At 39.8% G+C, this 19706-nt stretch overlaps 2 protein-coding genes across 6 annotated transcripts in view; one reads left to right on the forward strand and one right to left on the reverse strand.

The window, feature by feature from the left end:
- RMND1 (required for meiotic nuclear division 1 homolog) overlaps positions 1-1750 on the reverse strand; it is a 33724-nt gene extending 31974 nt beyond the window's left edge. For 2 of the 5 annotated variants that reach the window (XR_006267218.1, XR_006267219.1), the window contains exon 1: positions 1508-1750. The gene's annotated coding sequence lies outside the window, so the exon portion shown is untranslated. The remainder of the gene's footprint in view (positions 1-1507) is intronic. The other 3 variants (XM_043457143.1, XM_043457141.1, XM_043457142.1) reach the window with 2 other exon arrangements.
- A 169-nt stretch (positions 1751-1919) lies between these two features.
- Positions 1920-12848, forward strand: ARMT1 (acidic residue methyltransferase 1). Its single transcript, XM_043457273.1, has 5 exons — positions 1920-2065; positions 4979-5084; positions 5541-5785; positions 10402-10567; positions 11158-12848. The coding sequence occupies exons 1-5, from the start codon at positions 2025-2027 to the stop codon at positions 11923-11925; spliced, it is 1326 nt and encodes a 441-aa protein (XP_043313208.1). The 5' UTR covers positions 1920-2024; the 3' UTR covers positions 11926-12848.
- Positions 12849-19706: the final 6858 nt, after the last annotated feature.

Below are 19706 nucleotides of genomic sequence, written 5' to 3' on the forward strand. Positions count from 1 at the left end.
CAGTCTGTCAGCAAGTCCCACTGGCTTGGGTCCGACTGGTCCTCAACAACCCGGCCACCACCCTGGTCCACGCTGCTGTTTTGCCCAGGGATCACTGTCACAGCATCCGCACTGGGTTCCCAGCTTCTGTTCTTCACATTCTTCTGAATATCACAACCAAATATACTAATTTACTAAGTCAGATTCCATCTTCCCTCTTCGTAAAGTTTAGTGATGGCCTCACACTTCACTTGAACTAAAAGTCAAAGACCTTAACGTGGACAGCATGGTCCTCCCTTCTCTGGCCTTTATCACCACTCTCATGTCTCCTACAGCTTTCCCCCCTCCTTTTGCTCCAGTCACTCTGGCATCTGGATCTGTGTACTTACTACCCTTATACTCTTCTCCCACGTGTCTGTAAACCTATTTATTCCCTCACCTCCTTCAGACCTCTGCTCAAATGCCTCCTAGGCAGTGATGTCTTCCTGGACCACTTCATTCAAAATGCACACCAGGGACTTCCCTGGTGGTCCAGTGGTTAAGGATCCATCTTGCAATACAGGGCACTTGGGTTTGATTCCTGGTAAGGGAACTAAGATCCTACATGCTGCAGGGAAAAGAAGCTGAGGAGCCCAAACAAAGACCCAGCATAGCCAAAAAGAATCATTAAAAAAAAAAAACAAAAAAAAACCGGATAGCAGCACTAGCTTCCTCCACTTTTTATTTCCCCACTGCATTTAACATCAGTTACCAATACTTCATGTTCTTACTTTATTAACTCAGTTATGAACTGAGTTCCTACCATGTGCCAGACATTGTTCTACTTGCTAACACAGCTAAAAATAGACAAAAATCCCTGTCTTTTGAAACTTACATCACAGTGGGGATGACAGATAATACATGCAGTAAACCACTAACATATACAGTAAATAGCCACAACGCTATAAATTACAGTCTTAAGGCTATAAAATACAGTAAGTAGTCACAATGCTATAACGGGAAGAAACAGAAGAGGAAAGGAGATTTTTGTCTCTCTCTCCTGTAGCATATAAGCTCCTTGAGGATAAAGAGTTGCCTTCTGTTCAGTTGTGTCTACTGTGACCAGAGTGCCCAGCACACAATACGTATTCAACTCATATTTTCTGAATGAAATACAAGGCGGCTACTCGGTTCTTGGATGCATTTCCTACTTCTAAGAACACACCAACTAAGAAAACTGTATCAACTAGGCTACAATTCAATGGATAAGAGGCGCTAATCTGGGAGCATGCCTTCCAACTCCTTAAGCTGCTCAAAATGATCTTTGCAGTTACCGCTGTGCACTGGCTCAAAAAAAACGATTCAAGATGTATTATGGATGGAATGCTTTTGACTCCCAGTTAAGTCGACCAAAGATCACCGTAACAGGCAGGGGACCTCCGCGGTCCCGGTGAAACATGTGACCTAAGAGAATCAGGGCGGCGGGCAGCAAAGGCGGGCACCGCTGTGCGGGACCATACAAGCTCGGAGAACAAGGCAGTGCACTAACCTCTCGGCCGGACAGAAGAGGGATGCGCGGAGCGCGCGAGCTTCCGCGGACCGAGCAGCAGCCGCAGCCCGGCGCGCTCCCCGCAGGCGGCCCCAATCCCGACCGGCGCCCCAGCAAGCGCCCGGCACTGCGCAAGCGCACAGGGCTCCAGGCCCCCGCGGAGCGTGAGTCGCCCTGCCCACGTGACCGCAGGACCACGTGACCCGTGCCGCCGCGACCCGAGCCGCTCCCTGGTCCCTGAGACGTCCCGGTCCCTGCTTGCTTCCGCCTTCCGCCCGCTTCCTGATTCCGCTCCTCTCGTCGCCCTCAGCTGTCCCCGCCTTCATCCCCGGAAGATATCTCCGGGTCCTCGAGCCGGCCATTGTCTCTTCTACAAGCACCAAATAAAGTTTCCTCATTCAAAAGTGTTTTTTTAAACCCACCTCCCTCGCTTTCTCGGCTCCTCCCTCGCGCCGGCACCGCCTCCCCTCCTGCGGCGGGTGAGACCCGAGTGTAGGAGTCGGGAGCGCGGAAGGTGATGGCGGGGCCTCCGGCATCTCTGTCGGCGCGGGACGTAGGGTTCGTGTCGCTTTCCTCGGCCACTCTCTCGGCTCCTTTTCCTCCTCCCCGCTTCTGCGGAAAGCTGGGCCTCGTGGGGAACCTGTGGGTACCGGGGAGGGAAGCGGAGGCGGGCTGGAGGCGCCTGCTCCTCCGCCGCCCGCGAGTTCCAGCCCGCCGCCCGGCTCCGCTTCCCCGGGGGCCACGGCTAGGTTTCTAACGGCTCGCGGGGAGGCGAGGGCTAAGCGGCCGCTCGTCGGGCTCCAGGCTCGGACTGTCTTTGCTGCTTCCTCCCTGCGGTGTGATTCGTGGCTTTTTGCCTTGCCTACACGGGAACGGACTGCGAATCCCGACTGGAAATCCCCGTTTACCCCTACCTGTCTCTACAAGTGATGGTTTCGAGGGTGTTGGTTGGCTTGCATTAATTTGTATCGAACAGTTAATGCGTCTTTAAAGTGGTTCGATACTGTTTATTATTATTTTTTAACTCACGCATGACTGTCGTGAGCGTGTTAGGCCCCCTTTCAGAGTGTTGCAGCGCGTGACTCTTAACCCTATTTAATTAATAAACCTACTTTTTGAGGGGGATGCTTAAAGCTCTCTGCAAAAGTTAGGGATCTGAGATCTATAGAGAAATGTGTTTCTTCTATCCTTAATCGGATTAATTTGTAATCCCACTGTAAGTACCTGTACCGTCTTACTTTTTTAAAAGTCATATTATAGATTCCATACAAATATATGTTAGTACAAATTGGAAGGCCTAATTTACATTTGAGATGTGTCCTTACTGAAAAATATTGCAAAACACAAGAACATTTGGAAAAAATTGACTGTACCAGCAATGGATTGAGGTCAGAGAAGCACCTTAGGCCCTGAATTTAAGCTTGTACTCACCTTCAGGCAAATATAGGGAGTGTCTACATCCTTAAATTTTGAGTCCTAGGTGTATCTGCCTTCATCCAAGTCCCTGGACCTGAGACGTTAGTTACTCTTGGAGTTGTAAACCTATGAGCAAATTTAGTAGCTAGAAAAATAGCAATACTTTCTAGTTAAGTGGTTTCCCTGGTGGCTCAGATGGTGAAGAATCCGCCTGCAATGCAGGAGACCTGGGTTTGATCCCTGAATTGGGAAGATCCCATGGAGAAGGGAATGGCACCCACTGCAGTATTCTTGCCTGAAGAAGTCCATGGACAGAGGAGCCTACAGTCAGTGGGGTCGCAGAGTCAGACACGACTGAGTGACTTAACTAGTTAAGTAGAATCTCAAAGAACTGTCACTTTTTGTATCTGCTGCCTTGGAAAATTCAAGTGTCAATTGATTTAGTATTCTTTCTGTTTTTCCAAGGAATTAGTAGTAATTGTTAAAAGTTAAATTCTGATCAGAGCAGTTACTATTTCCTGGTGGCTCAGATGGTAAAGAGTCTGCCTGCAATGCGAGAGACCCAGGTTCGATCCCTGGGTGGGGAAGATCCCATGGAGAAGGAAATGGCAACCAGCTCTAGTATTCTTGCCTGGAAAATCCCATGGACAGAAGAGCTGGCAGACTACAGTCCATGGGGTCGCAAAGAGTCGGACATGAGTGAAGCAACTTCATTTCATATCTTGCATATTAAAACCTGTTCACTGTAAAAGCCACAGAATCAGAAAGCATTTTTGCAACTTTTTTCCTTTAAGCTTTATGGTTCATGTTTGAAGAAGGCTCTTAAAGAACTACTGAGGGCATATAATCCTATTTTTGAAAACTGGAATAAGATACTTGAGTTTTTACAAGTGTGATTATCCCAAATTTAAGTTAGCATAGGAGATTTGGGCAGAAGTATTCCAACTGTCTTTGTTTTTACATTGTCTCTGGTGATCTGAAGATATAAATGAACTGATAAGTTGATTTGTGCTTTCTATTTAAAAACTTCACAGTGCTAAAGTTTTTTTTTCCCCTATCTGAACCATGTATTTCCTTAAACTAATAATACATACAATGATAATCAGTAAATCTTGATTTTTGTATGGCTAAAATCAAGAGTATCTTTAATTTTTGATTCGAGTATACGCAGATTTTTCCTCATCTCCAGCTTTCTTCATTCTCTGACACTTCTAGAAAATCTCATTTTCTGGTTAGGAAAGCAAGATGGTAACTTGCCTTAATTTTGCTTAGGGTTAGAGAGGATGGAAGGAGTTACTGGGGAGGGAAAGAAGGCAGCAAGAAAAACCTTTGAAAAGAATTAATGTTGGCTGAGAATATAGACAAAGAGAAGCAGGGTTGTAAATGTCTTTCTCTACATATTTCTTCACTGTAAAGTGTTTCAGGCAGTTTTACATCCATTGCCTCACCTTTCTAGGTAGGAAAGGTCATTTAGTAAATAATAAACCTAGGAGGAAAGCCTGTTTGACTTTTAGGATAATTCTGCTTCTGTCTTATCACTTTGTTAGACTAGTTTCTGGTTAAGGAGAAGAAGAGGAATACAATAAGAAGGGTAAGAATGATTAAACACTCCAGGGAATAGTCTGAGATTTCAGGCACAAAGCTTGCGTGGTTTTTCTGAGACACCTGAGAGGTTTTCCAGGCTTCCCTGGTGGCTCAGATGGCAAAGAATCTGCCTGCAATACGGGAGACCCAGGTTCTATCCCTGGGTGGGTATGGTCCCCTGGAGAAGGGAATGGCTTAATCACTCCAGTATTCTTGCCTGGAGAATCCCATGGGCAGAGCCTATAGTTCATGAGGTTGCAAAGAATCAGACAGAGCTGAGCGACTAACACTCTCAGAGAGGTTTTCCGATTTTCTTGAGTTACTCTAGGAGTTGGGCAATGCTGGTTTACTTTACAGGAGTTGTTTGCAAAGGAATTTAAATTTAGATGAGGTGTTCCAAAAACTGAAAGATGACAATCTTCTAATGTGAGTGCTACTGAATAATCTGCTGTGTGTGTGACTCTTTTCTAGATCATTTGCGTATCTTACAGTTAAAGACAGATCACCCCAGATCTTAACCAAAGCTATTGATACATTGCATCGACATAAAAGTGAATTTTTTGAGAAACATGGAGAGGTAAGAATTGTGTTTTTACTTAATTCTTTTGTGGTTAAGTCTAACAAACACAATAAGCAGTTTTCTGTATGTGGTAATGGTCATTTCACCTGGAGATAAGTTCATAACATGAAACTTTAAAAAAAGGCGGACTAGGTAAGGCAAGATAATGTCGATATGAGATCTGTTTGTGTTCTTTGATTTTTCAACTTAAGAATTCTAAATTTAAATGTTTATACGTTTGTGAAAGACATAAAATGTAGTTTTGAAATGTTTTATTTTTTCCTTCTTAAATTTAGATCCATAGAAATTTGTTACCCTAGAGGAATTATGTATATATGTTATATGTGTGTACATATGTATTTTTATAGCTATAGATAAGATAATTACATATAAATTAATTGTAATGTAGACTGTTCATACATGTGTGTATATATATTATATATATAAGCAACCCCCCCTCCCATGTTTTTGCAGAAAGGCCTGGAAGCTGAAAAGAAAGCAATTTCTCTTCTTTCTAAATTACGGAACGAATTGCAAACAGATAAGCCAATTGTTCCTTTGGTTGAAAAGTTTGTTGATACTGACATATGGAATCAGTACCTAGAATATCAACAGAGTCTTTTAAATGAAAGTGATGGGAAACCAAGGTGGTTTCTCTCACCATGGCTATTTGTAGAATGCTACATGTACCGTAGAATTCATGAAGCAATTATCCAAAGGTAAGTTTGTAACCATCAAATAACAAATGTAGATAATTTATGCTTTCTTTAAAAAATGGTAAGTTTTAAAATAAAAGCCAAAGGAAGCCTGAATTCAGTTCAGCAGATATTAATGGTGCTATTAGATATTTCTGCAAACGTTATTGTTGTAATTGATTATTGACAGTTATTATCCACTTGCTTAGAATAGAACCTAAGATTAAATATCTGAAGTAGGAACTAATTAAAAGTTCTTATAAGAGCTTACTTATTTGCAGAATACAACAAATTGTTCTTAATAAGCAAAAAAATGTTAATTTGAAATAATTGTTTATATAAAAAATCAAGACAGGACAAAGTAAGCATATGTTTTGTTTTTAAAAATAGATAATATGTCAATTAATTTGCTAAAAGAAGTCAACAGAACAGGGAGTCACTGCATTGTTCTGATGCACTATCTTAATTTTCCGCTCTTGTTTTTAATGGCTAGATTAGAAAATGACTCAAAAAGTTAAACACATGTTCCAGAATAACTTTTTTATAGAGTTGCTTATACAAATTAATTTTTTCCTAGGAAAATTCTGATAGAGAACTGCCTTGTAGAGCAGAAGAAAATGTAATGTGGATCATTCTTTTAGCTCACAGGTTACAGAAATACAGGTTTGCTGAATAAGAGGACTCCTTTGGTATCCATTCCTCAGCATAGCATAGGATACTTGAAGGCACTTAATTAAACCAGCACTGAAAGTAAAATAAAAAGATTACTTAGGGAAACATGCATAAACTTGAGTCTATTAATTTTTTTCTGTTTTAATGTTTATAAATTATTATAAGGTCGCAGTTTTTTTAGTATTTGCTGAATAAGTAGGTTTTAGGTCTTGTGCTTTAAAAGCAGAATACACTCACTAAAAATATAGCATATTACGTGGCACACAGACCCAAGCAAAAGACTAGCAAACACTAGGCACTATCATGTATTGAATACCAGCTCAGTTCTGTTATTTTGCAACCCAGTGACATATAGGTGTTATGGTTTCCATTTTACAGTGGAGGAAACTGAGGCTCAGAGAGATTAGTATCTTTTCCGAGTCTGCATGGTGAGTAACTGGTAGAACCAGTATTGGAGCCTGGTCTGTGTAAGTCAGATAAGCCCCCTCCTCAAACAAGTAGTGCATTTGGATATCTTTCCAGGACTAAGGTTAGTCTGATGTTCTGGGTGATGGTTTCATAACTCTGGAAAATATCCATGGTATCAGACAAAGCTGCTGAAGTGTTGAAACACTGAGTGGCACCCTGAACAGGCTTAGAGGAATTCGGATGTTAGAAAAGTGAAAGGAGTGCTGTTTCTGAGTTCTGGAGGTGGATCTAGTTCAGAGTGAAAGATCTAGGACAGAAGCTTACAAGCACAGCTGCTTGTCACTCAGTTGGGCAAAGGTTTTTTGGTTTGTTTTTAAATATGCAGATTTTGAAATTGTTACGTTGAATCCTAATGGTGTAATTTGTCCATGGTGGGGCCTGCACATTGGTTTTTCTTTCCATGCCCCAGGGAGATTCTGCCTAGCCTGTGCTGGTGCCCATTGGTCCAGGAACAGCTTGATAACAGGGATAGAGGCAACATTCAGCCTGAAGTTCCGGGGACGAGAATATTAGTGAGTCAGCGGTGTGGAACTCTCCTAAGGGGATCTCTTTGGCAAATACTTGAAGATTTGGGTATTTGTCTGATACTCAGGTTAGAGGTAGTACAAAGAAGGGCTGTCCTCCAGAGGAACTAGCACTGAAGAAGTTGTTTTTTTAATCGAAGTATAGTGGTTTATAATACTGTGTTAGTCTCAGGTGTATAGCAAAGTGATTCAGATATATCTGTGTGTGTGTGTGTGTGTGTGTATACACACATAGATTATTTCCCATTATAAGTTATTATAAGATATTGAATACAGTTCACTGTGCTATACTGTAAATCCTTGTTGCTTATCTATCTTATGTGTAGTAGTTGTATCTGTTAATCCCATACTCCTAATTTATTCCTACCCTTGAAGTAGTTTTTAAGTGTCCAACTTGTTAGGTTTCTTATATGAAGAATTCCTATCCTGGGTCAGTGACCCATCCAGAGTGACCAAAGAACTATCTAGCTTCTCCAGGATCCCAAAGCACACATAGGGGCTGCCCAGGTGTCACTAGTGGTAAAGAACCCACCTGCCTATGAAGGAGACGTAAGAGATGAAGGTTTGATCCCTGGGGCGGGAAGTTCCCCTGGAGGAGGAAATGTCAACCCATTCCAGTATTCTTGCCTAGAGCATCCCATGGACAGAGGAGCCTGGCGGGCTATAATCCGTAGGGTCAAAAACAGTACGGACGCCACAGAAGCAACTTAGCACACATGCGCACAAAGCCCATGTTAGCTTTAAGATACGTTTCTGATGACTTTGCCCCTCATACTGAAACATATTTTGAATTTTCTTTGTCAAGATGTATATTTTGGGTTTTTTAGAGTTAAGTGGTTGAATAGTCTGCAAATTAAGATTCAAAGTTTTAGCCATATATAAAATTTAAATATGCTTCAGATACTGAAAAATGAAAATATGGAGAAAATGGCATCCATTTCCAAGCTTTTATTAAAGTGTGATATACATGCTGAACAGTGCACATTTCTTAAGTGTTCAGCAGTCTTCACCGGAACATGTTGTGTCCCTAGTGGCCAGATCAAAAGGCAGAACTTTAGGCCCCCACACACCGCCTTTGGATCCACAAACATTAACCACATATTCTTGGTGAACATCTGTGTGTATTTCTGCTGGGTATATACTTAGGAGTGAACCCCTGGGTCAGGTGTGTACACATATACAGCTCTAGTAGATTGTAAAATGGCAAACATTTTAAAATCTCTGAAATCGTTTGTAGTTATGTGAGTTTGCTCTCTTAAAATATAAGGAACAGGTCTCAAGGGATTTCCCTGGCAGTCCACTGGTTAAGACCCTGCACTTCCATTGCAGGGCCCAGGTTCAGTTCCTGGTTGGGGAGCGGAAATCCCACATGCTGTGCCACAAGGCCAGACAAGGGTCTGCAGATGTGTCTGTAAAGGGCCAGTCAGTCAGTACTCTAGGCTCTGGGGACTCATGGTCTTTGTTGCTACTCCTCAGCTTTAGCGGTGCCAAAGCAGCCATAGGCAGTATATAAGTGAACATGGTTGTGTTCTGATAGAGCAGCAGAGTTATGGACCCTGAAATTTGAATTTTGTGTATCACAAAATCTTTTTAAATTTTTTTCCAACTGTTCAAAACTGTGCAAGCCATTCTGAGCTTGCAGATCATGTAAAACAGATGGTGGGCCAGAGAGGGCCTGCAAGCTGCAGTTTGCTGACCCCTGCAGTGGAACCCATGCATCCAAATACATTTATCCCTTTCTCACCTTGAGAGAATGATTCATTTCAGCAATGCTGCCATTGGTAAAAAAGTCTTTTAGTTCTTTGAAACTTCTTTCAGAGCCAGTTGACAAACCTCAAAATGAGATTAGTCTCATTATTTAGTCACTCCTCATTTTTGACCAAAAATGTTATATTCCATTTGATTTACATGCTTCATTCTACTGAAATTGCTTTGAGTGACTTTTGGCTGTTTCCGAAAACAAATTAACTCCAAAGCATGAAAATACTCATCGCTGACAGTACATTTAATAACAGGTTCTGAGGAAAATTCCCAAAGAGGCATTCCAAAAGTGCTTTGAGCAATGGCAGCATTCTTGGACTAAGGGTGTAGCTTTCCAGGCTGACTCACTGACTGGGGGGAGGCAGCCATCACTGGGGTGTGTAAATTCTGGTATGTTTTTGGTTTTGATCTTAATCAATCCCATTGCATCTGCCATATTGCCTTTTTATCCTAAGATAGGAGACCCCTGGAAAAAGTAGCTAATTTTGAAGATCAGATGATCTGAATGTCTTTACATTTGATTCTGTAAAGTCTGTTATGCTAGTATGTATTTTTACATTTTTCTTAGGCCAATATTATCTGATCTCTCATTGGACAACATGAATATGTAGCCACAGAACATACATCACCATTGGTCAAAGTCAACTTGGGAGTAAAAGTTGCTAAAAAATTGGAAATCTACACATAAATGATCAAAATTTGTTATTAGAATAATATTTACATTAGTGCTGTCTGCTTTATAGCAAGTAGTCATTGGGTTCCTGTAATATTCTGTGTTTGACTTGCATTCATTTATTCTGTTTATATCCATATGTTTGTTATTTGGAGCCTGAACCACACTGAGCACCTGAAAAAATGTTTGTGAAACTAAAGCAATTGTCGTGAAATTCTGTTTCTCTTTCCCCTTTGTCCTAAAAACCCACCGGATAAATAATTATGGATACAGTCCCCATAATTATTTAATACTTCCAGTATATTTGACAACTAATTAAAATGAGTTTGGGTATTTATTTTTGCATAATTTATTTAATTTTATTTAGTTAGTGTAAATTGATTATTTTTGTGTAACTTGTCTGTTATACCTAATAAAAATCACCACTGATTTTTTGGATGGGTTGCTACCATTCTCTTTAAAAAAACTGCAATTACTCAAATGTTTAAAAAAAGGTACAGAGTTATAGAAATGTTTCACTTATTTTTTTTCCCCTACTTTAGTCCACCAATCGATGACTTTGATATATTTAAAGAATTGAAAGACCAAAATTTCTTTGAATCTCAGGAATCTGTCATTGCCTTATGTACTCACCTGCAAGAGTTGAGGAAAACTATTGAAGACCTAGATGAAAATCAACTGAAAAATGAATTTTTTAAAATTCTTCAGGTAAATATAATAATTATTCTCCTGAGTCTGTCTGTCTATTTAAACAGTTGAAAAGTAAACTGGTATGCATTTAACAGCAGAGAGACACAGGGGGGGAAGAGGCTTCAGGAAATGAGGAGCAGAAAGGAGAGGTGCTGCAGGGACCCCCGTAGAAGCCAGGGTGCCCTGGAGCAAAGGCAAGGACTTTGGTTTTTACTCATGCTGAGACAAGAAGCTGTTAGAAGGTTTTAATCGGAGGAGTAGCATAACATGACTTAGGTCAAGGATTACTTCTGCAAATAGACTGAAACAAGCATGGAAATAGGTAGCTCTGTTACTGAAACGACTCAGGCCTGGACTGAGCCGGTAGCATCAGAGGTGGTACAGGTCACCAGATTCTGGATATCCTTTGAAAGTAGAGGCCACAGCTTTTTTATGCAGCATTATTAGAGAAAATGTAGATTGGATGGACATTTTATATTGAGTTTCATAGAAATGAATTTTATGAACATTTTTTAGCAACGCCTCCTCCCATTACATCCTACATAATAGAGTTTTTTTAATTAGTTATTCAAAAGAAGGATACATGTATTGTGCTTTTTCTTTTTCAGATTTCACTGTGGGGAAATAAGTGTGATCTGTCTCTATCAGGTGGGGAACATATTTCTCAGAAGACCAATATAATGAATTCATTAGAAGACCTAAAACCTTTCATTTTAGTGAACGACATGGATCGTCTTTGGTCATTGCTAAGCAATTACAAGAAAACAAGAGAAAAAGAATCTGTTACTCGAGTGGATATTGTTCTGGATAATTCTGGGTTTGAACTTATTACAGACTTAGTATTAGCTGAATTCTTGTTGTCCTCCAAACTGGCTACTAAGATCCATTTTTATGGGAAAACGATTCCATGGTTTGTTTCTGATACTACTCTACACGATTTTAATTGGATAATCAAACAACTAAAGCATTCTAATAATAAGTGGGTGTCCCAGTGTGGGGTTGACTGGGAAGACCATATTAAAACAGGCAGATGGGTTTACCTCGATCATATATTTTGGACTCTGCCTCATGATTTCAGTACCATGTCTCAGGTTGCTCCTGACTTACATGCTGCACTACAAAAGGCACATTTAATTTTCTTCAAGGGTGACTTGAATTATAGGAAGCTGACTGGTGACAGAAGATGGGAGTTTACCATTCCATTTCACGAGGCATTGAGTGGCTTCCACCCTGCACCTCTGTGCAGCATTAGAACATTAAAGGCTGAGGTTCAGGTTGGTCTGCAGCCCGGGCAAGGTGAACAGCTCACAGCTTCTGAGCCCAACTGGCTGACCACTGGGAAATACGGAGTATTTCAGTTTGATGGTCCACTCTGACTTGGTGTAGGAACTTTCAGTTGTGTAGAAAGATCTGACCGACAGTCGGCAGCCCCAGCAAACCTCTGGGAAGCTTGGCTTCTTGGTGGTCATTTATACGCTCTCCGATGCTTTCTCGTTTGAACGCTTTGCCCCACTGCATTGTTTTGGGGCTAGGTGGATTACACTGATTACAGATACTTCACTCTGATGTTGGAATTTCAGTAACTTATTTCAAGTCAAATGTATCATTTCAAATGATCTTAATGAACTTAATTGGGCAGAAATAGAAGTCAATTCTGCTTTAAAAGTTAACATTTTTAAAAGTACTATGCTGCATGGTATTTAATGTTCTAGGAGGCATGAAATTTTACTTGATTTTGGGCTCTAAGGGCTCAGTGACAATATAATATACATCATAAATATGCTTTGTAAAGAGAGGCATTTCTTAACTGATATCTGAACACGTGAAAGTAAAACTTACCTCATAAGTTATTATAATTCTTAATTTTGTTACTGGATTTTCTTTCATTTCTATATTATTTGCATGCATTTGTGTTTTGGTCTGTGGAAAGGGTGGTTGGAAACTCAAAATTGAACAGAATAAAACAATTAGTACTTGAGGAAATGTAGTATCTTTACATTCTGTTTGTGATATCCATAATCAGCTGAAATATATTATTTTAACACATATGTGTTTTAAATGAACAGAATTGCTGTGCAGTCTTAAAAAAATGTGTTAGGTATAAAAGATTCTTCTGCATAGACTTTGTACTACCAACGAGTTAATTCACTTTTTATAATCTTGCACATTTATTGGCAATCACAGTTATATTAAAGACTGTAAATTTCAGGTCAGTTTGTTTTGCAACTGAAATTGAAAATATATCTGGACATGTTTTCTTGCACCAGAATAATAAAATGAATTGTAAATTGTATCAAAAGTCTCATTGGTTTTATCTTTCAGTGTGGGAAGGGCAAGAAGGGAAGATTAAAGATGAACTCTATAAAGTGTACCCCCAGTATACTACCCCCAGTACTCCTGTTAAGATTTAGTATTTTCACAGAGTTATGCCACCATGACCACAATCTACTTTCAGACCATTTTCATCCCGCCTAAAAGACAGGGCTCTGCCTAGAGTCTTCTCCCAGTCCCCCACCTGTTTCTGCCCCAGCAAGTTTGGCCTCTGTGTGTTTGGCATAGGTACAGAGGAGCATGGAGGAGGAGGCTGAGGCTCTGAGGTCAACTGAGGGTGAATTTTCCAATGAAGAGCTGAGTGATCTTGGAAAACACTCCTGAAATGGCATCTTCAATTGCTTCCACTGCTTAACGGTAACATATTGGTTAAGTATGAAGTAACTCCTGGATAAAGCAGTCTGTAAATTTTATGCAACACTTTTTCACCAAGATATAGATCCAGTATCTTACAGGTATATTACAAGACATAGATCCAGTATCTTGTAGGTATATTACAATAAAAATATGGAAGAAGGGCAGGTAAATAGGTAGAAAATGGTGGTTATACCACACATGGGCCAGTGGTAGAGTCCATCTGCCAATGCAGGAGACAGGAAACAGGTTTGATCCCTGGGTCAGGAAGATTCCCTGGAGCAGGAAATGGCAACCCATTCCAGTATTCTTACCTGGAAAATTCCATGGACAGAGAAGCCTGGCAGGCCCCAGTCCATGGGGTCGCATAGTCAGACACAACTGAGTGTCTGTGTGTTTGGCATAGGTACAGAGGAGCACTCACGCACACACACACTCCATGGATTTATGTTACTTTTTGATTAAACAGCAAATGAACAACATTTCTTGGGATGACCCACCTCTCGGATTTGAGGTGGCATTTTGATGATTGATAAAAATGCAATAATCCTTCTGAACTCTTTAATGGCCAGAATCCACGTTGTTCAACCTCAAAGTTTTATTTCTAGAAAAGAAATTCCCACTGCAAAAAGCAATACCAATGTAGTTCAAACTCTACTTAGGTTTTAAGAAAATCCTAGAGTGAAGTGAGGAGAAGGCAATGGCAACCCATTCCAGTACTCTTGCCAGGAAAATCCCATGGATGGAGGAGCCTGGTAGGCTGCAGTCCACAGGGTTGCTAGGAGTCGGACATGACTGAGTGACTTCACTTTGCACTTTTCACTTTCATGCGTTGGAGAAGGAAACGGCAACCCACTCCAGTGTTCTTGCCTGGAGAATCCCAGGGATGGGGGAGCCTGGTGGGCTGCCATCTACGGGGTCACACAGAGTCGGACACGACTGAAGCGACTTAGCAGCAGCAGCAGCAGGAGGGTGAATTGAAACTACAGTCAGAGTTAGATTTATTAAAATTCCCTTCCTGCTCATTTTCCTAATAGCTCTCTCTGCCCAAGCCTTCACTGAGTCTTGTTCTCAAGCCTCTAACTCCACAAAACTTTCTCCCCTCTTGACTATTTTTGCTGGACTGAGCCGGGGTGGGGGGCGTCTAGGAGACTGAATACTTCTACACGTGTGTGCTTTATTACCTTGGTAAAGTGCCCATGCAATGTCTGACATTCACAGATACTTGACATTCACTTGATACTTGATATAATACCTTGATACAGTATGATAAATGATACCTTGACATAGAAAGTGAGTAAGGCAGGGGGGAAAATGAGAAAAATGATGACATTATTCCACTACCACTAGCACTCCTGTTAAGATTTTGGTGTATTGCTTTCTCCATGCCTAGACATATTTTTTACATTTCTAAGAAAAAGCAGGTTTGTACTATTTAAATTAAAAAAAAATTTTTCCCCCGTTTTTAAGTAATTGATATTGTGTTCAGTTGCTCAGTCATGTCTGATTCTTTGTGGCCCCATGGCCTATAGCCCACCAGGCTCCTCTGTCCATGGGATTCTCCAGGCAAGAATATTGGAGTAGGTTGCCAGTTCCTTCTTTAGGGGATCTTCCCAACCCAGAGAGTGAACCTCAGTCTCCTGCATCGCAGGCGGATTCTTTTTCTCTGAGCCACTAGGGAAGCCCTCGTTTGTCATAATTTTTCCCTGGTGGGGGAATGGAAGACTTTTGGATAGTAGGATGACCTGGGACTCATAGTGATCAATAATGATCTGGGACTCATAAATATTTGATTTACAATCCTTAGTCTCCTATTAAGTCCATGACCTAAGTCACATTCTCACAATTTTACTGGAAAAGGAGAAGTTATTTCTGGTCAACTTGAACTACATTCAATCCCAAAGCCAGATTCCCTGGGGAGTCATACTGAAAGATATCAACAGTCTGGCACCCCCTAGAGGTCTGGCACCTGAATATTCCATGAACCCTGACCTCTTCCCTTCATCTGTAAATTACAGGGAACAGTTGCCTGGGGAACTGGTGGACTCTCAGCCATCTCATCAGAGACCACTGTTGACCTTGTTCTCCTACCTTCCTGCTTTTCTTTGCTGGGTCACATTCCCCCACTCTCAGACCTTTCAGAATATAGAAAGGAAAATCTGTTCTTATGGAAGACACTTCTAAAATGTTGATTTCCATTAGTTGTACACTTTTGGGGGGCAGCCACTGACTATGTCCATGTTATACAATTGGGAGTTTTGCACAAATGTATGCATCTTTGAATACTGCTTTTTATACCTTCAATATTATATTGTGTCCAGTTTCCCATTTGTTAAAAATTCTTCAAAATGTGATTTTTAATGACTGCAAACATTTCATTATATAGCTAGATTGTATTTTATTTTGCTATATAGATTGTCCAAATCTTTGCTATCATCAAGGAAGCTGATAGGAACATCGTCAGACAACCAGTACCCACTAAGATTTGCAAGTCTTCAGTTACTGAGAATTGCTTGAAGCCACCCAATTATTCTAGTCCTTTGAAATAATTGCTTCTATTAGGCTTGTATTAGGCTTTTAGCCCCAAACTCTCAACATTGAGTAATTGCTTTATATGAGAAGCAGAGTCACTTTTTGCCTTTCTTTTTTAAAAAAATTCACAATATATGCTGATGACTTTCAATCCTGCTTGAGTTCAATACAAAGTTTAGGCACAAGGGGGAGATCCCTTAGCATTGAAAAGTGGCTGGATTTTTCTTCTGTACTATTTAGTACGGAGATTTCAGCAAGAAAAACTGGCAGAGTATAATTTTCGTTGTTGACTACACACATTCTTGTGGTTTCAACTTTAAAATCATTATACTGGAACAAGGATTTGGTAAAACACAGTAAGGTCAATGACAACAAAACTGTATCCTCATTCCTCTCTTGTCTAAAATTTTCTGTTACATGTAATGTTTGTAACCAAATGTTACTGTGGTTTATCCTAGAAGTATATCAAAATAGGTGAATTTGAAAATAAAATTCTGGAAAAGTGGAGAAAAGACATAGTATTTCGTTAACAATGTAGAGTAGTCACACTAGAAAAAACTTTGTAAGAGAATAAAAATAATTGCTTTTCATTTTACTTTGCTTGAAGAAGCAAAACTGTACTTGTTTTCTTAACTGTAACAGCAAGTTAATTTTTACCATAATTCAGAAAATTTAAAGGAGCTAATATTTCAATTCTATCTTACATTTAAGAAGATAAACATTGGGCTTGGTATGTCCCCAGTGCAGAAATTCTGCAACCGGAATTCAAGGGTTTCGGGGAAAGAATTCAGGTGACATGTAAGTTTGGGCGAAAAAAATTTTAATCTTTCTGTTTATTAATCTCTAATTGAAAAGTAGTATTTCCTTCAGTATTGATTATCGGCCGTAAATTTCAGCAATATTAGCAGTATCTGTGCTTTTCTCACCTGTAAAAATCACAAGTCTTTTCATATTACTTTACGGTTGCTTCCACTATCTTGAATTATTGCTTTATCATTACATCGAAAGTTTAGATGTTTTATTTGGAGAAGTTCATGACCCAAAAAAGTTAAGAATACATGCTCTCGTTTTTTCTTTTTTCTTTTTTTTACTTTTCCTTCAGTTTTCTTTCTTTCCTTTTCATAAAGTTGGTGAAGGCCATGACTGGGTTTATTTTTATGATTTTGTTTTTGAAGTGAAGAGGAGATACATCATACTGTGTTTTTTCTTCCCATTTCAGACTTCACTTAATATAATTCTTCTATTTTCCAGCTTGATTTCTTCCAGGAGTCCTTAATGAGAAAGAAAAGATTTCACATTTGCACATGGAATGAGTCATCCTTAATCTTATCACTACAAAGCTTGTGTGTGTGTATGTGTGTGTTGGTTTGTTTTTTTAATTTAAAAAAAAAGAAAAAGTATTTGGAATGTTTTCCTATTTAGAACTTGTCTTAAAATGTTTTTTTTTAAAAATGTTTTACAGATCTTAAAAATCAGAAATCAGAAAGAGCTGTTTAAAATATGAAGCAAGAAGCAGAATTCAGCAAAATTTCTTTGACATATATTCCCAATTTTTATAATTACTGACAATCAGTGAATAGCAAGCATGTTATAGATGCATTGTAATCAGAAAAATGAAAGTGAAGTTGCTCAGTCTTGTTTGACTCTTTGCGACCCCATGGACTATAGCTTACCAGGCTCCTCCTTCCATGGGATTTTCCAGGCAAGAATAGTGGAGTGGGTTGCCATTTCAACCTAGGGATCAAAGCCCAGGTCTCCCGCATTTCAGGCAGACACTTTACCATCTGAGCCACCAGGGAAGCCCCTAATCAAAAAAGATACCATTTATGGGGAACTCTGTTCCAGGCACAGGATTAAGTGCCTTACTCATAATGCGGCATGATATCTTCATAAAAATCCCAGAGGCAAAGATTCTTCTTCCATTATTTATGTAGGAGCATCAAGGCTCAGTGATTTCAGGTAACTGGGCACAAGGCCACTCACCTAGTCAATGGCAGAGACAAAATTTAAGCTCTGATCTATTGGGCTCCACAAGTCAAGTATGGCTTTTATTTCAGGTTACTATGCCTTTCCCGTAATTTGTAACCATGTAATTAAATTCTTTTTAAAAATGAGTAAATATATACTATCAGTGAAATTTTGAGCCAGGAGATTGTGTGATCAGCCATGTTGTGATTTATTAATATGTTGAAGTCTCAGGAGGAGAAGGAAAAAAATAACAGTGAAAGATATGTTTTTAAATAATCATCTAGAATGAGGGTGGGTGGGGATAGGGATTGTTTTCCTGTATCATTATATTTTGTATTATTTGTATGCTTATGAATTCATGGAATTTTACAGTAGGCTGAACACCACATTGAGAAAGGAAGCCTTCTCTTGGTGCAAAGAGCTAAACATCAGCAAATCCAGTGATGAAAAGGATGCCTCTCATGTTTCAGGCCACCAACCAGCTGAAAACCAGTGGGTAGTTCTTTTGAAGGGAAATTATTCTTGTGACCAGATGGAAGTGATTTATTGAGAATGAACTGGCTTATTCTTTCAACCAAAGGGATGATATAAAAACTGTTTTGCTGTCTTGGTGAAATCCCAAATCTGTTCGGATAAACTATTCCAACTCTTGCCTGGTCTTTGATAGCATTACTGACAAGTTGTTTAAAATTAAGCGAACCATAGTTTTATATCAACCTGTAAGATTATGCCTTGATTCTTTATTTCTGTTTCGTTTCTCATCAGTTCCCAAATGGAGTGTTATTTGAACTGCTGAAACCCTAATAATGATGATCTTAGAGGAGACCCATCAGATACCTTCCCTTATTGAACTGGGTTCTTGTTCAGAGAAAGTAACTTGGACAAGGAATCTGAATTTCAGTCCCAGTTCTGTTACTAATTAATTATGTAGCTTTTAGCTGGCACTCAATTATTCTGTTACTTAATATTCTCGAATATAAGCCATAAACTTGCTTTTAGCTCCATGATTTTGTGATCCAATTGTGTTTTCTGCTGTGCACCAAAGCAGGATAATCCCATTTACTCTTGCACAAACACTGGCATTTTACCTTTGTGGAAAATTCTACTTCTTTCTTTCTTTGTTGTCTAGTCATGTCCGACTCTTTGCGATCCCATGGACTGCAGGATGACAGACTTCCCTGTCCTTCACTATTTCCCAGAGTTTGCACAAACTCATGTCCATTGAGTTGATGATGCCATACAACCATATCATTCTCTGTTGGCCCCTTCTCCTTCTGCCTTCAATCTTTCCCAGCATCAGCGTCTTTTCCAAGGAGGGGGGCTCTTCACATCAGGTGGCCAAGTTATTGGGAGTTTCAGCTTCAGCATCAGTCCTTCCAATACGTATTCAGAGTTGATTTCCTTTAGGATCGACTGGTTTGATCTCCTTGCTGTGCAAAGTACTTTCAAGAATCCTTCTTCCTACTTGTTAAAAAGTATGTCATTTTTTTCTTCATGGAAAAGTCTTTTTCTCTCTATTAATTTCTGTATAACCCATTGAAAGGCTGACTAACTTCCCTTTGATCCCTGTCTGTAAGATGGTTAACTCCCAACTCCATATCAGGCAGGTCAATTACCTACTGAATATGACAAAGTGCTTTTGCAAGCTTAACCATTTTGGAAATTTAAGACAAATCATGAGAATATGTTTAAATATGTTGATGAGCAAGAACTGAAGGAAGCAATTTATTTTCAGTTAAAAGAATTGATTAAAAAGTTCACCTATGTAGACTGCTGGCACTATAGACAGAAATTCTTTATGGGTTGGAGGAATATTTTTCTACATTGAGAAGTCTGGCTTAACAACAGGACTCCAGAAATAGAAACTGAAGCTGAGACTGTTGGAGGACAATACAAAAGTCATTTTCCCTTCTTTTTTCCTGGCATAGCCACCTTCTTATTTGAACCTTCCCTGTGTTGGTACCATTCTCTT

The sequence above is a fragment of the Cervus canadensis genome, chromosome 33, assembly GCF_019320065.1.
Source record: "Cervus canadensis isolate Bull #8, Minnesota chromosome 33, ASM1932006v1, whole genome shotgun sequence".
Lineage (NCBI taxonomy): Eukaryota > Metazoa > Chordata > Mammalia > Artiodactyla > Cervidae > Cervus > Cervus canadensis.

Bases quoted from the DNA above. Each gene is read 5' to 3' on its own strand.
- ARMT1 (XM_043457273.1), top strand. From the start codon at position 2,025: ATGGCGGGGCCTCCGGCATCTCTGTCGGCGCGGGACGTAGG. The intron at 2,066-4,978 runs GTTCGTGTCGCT...ACTCTTTTCTAG, and splicing joins CTGTCGGCGCGGGACGTAGG to ATCATTTGCGTATCTTACAG. The intron at 10,568-11,157 runs GTAAATATAATA...TTTCTTTTTCAG, and splicing joins AATTTTTTAAAATTCTTCAG to ATTTCACTGTGGGGAAATAA.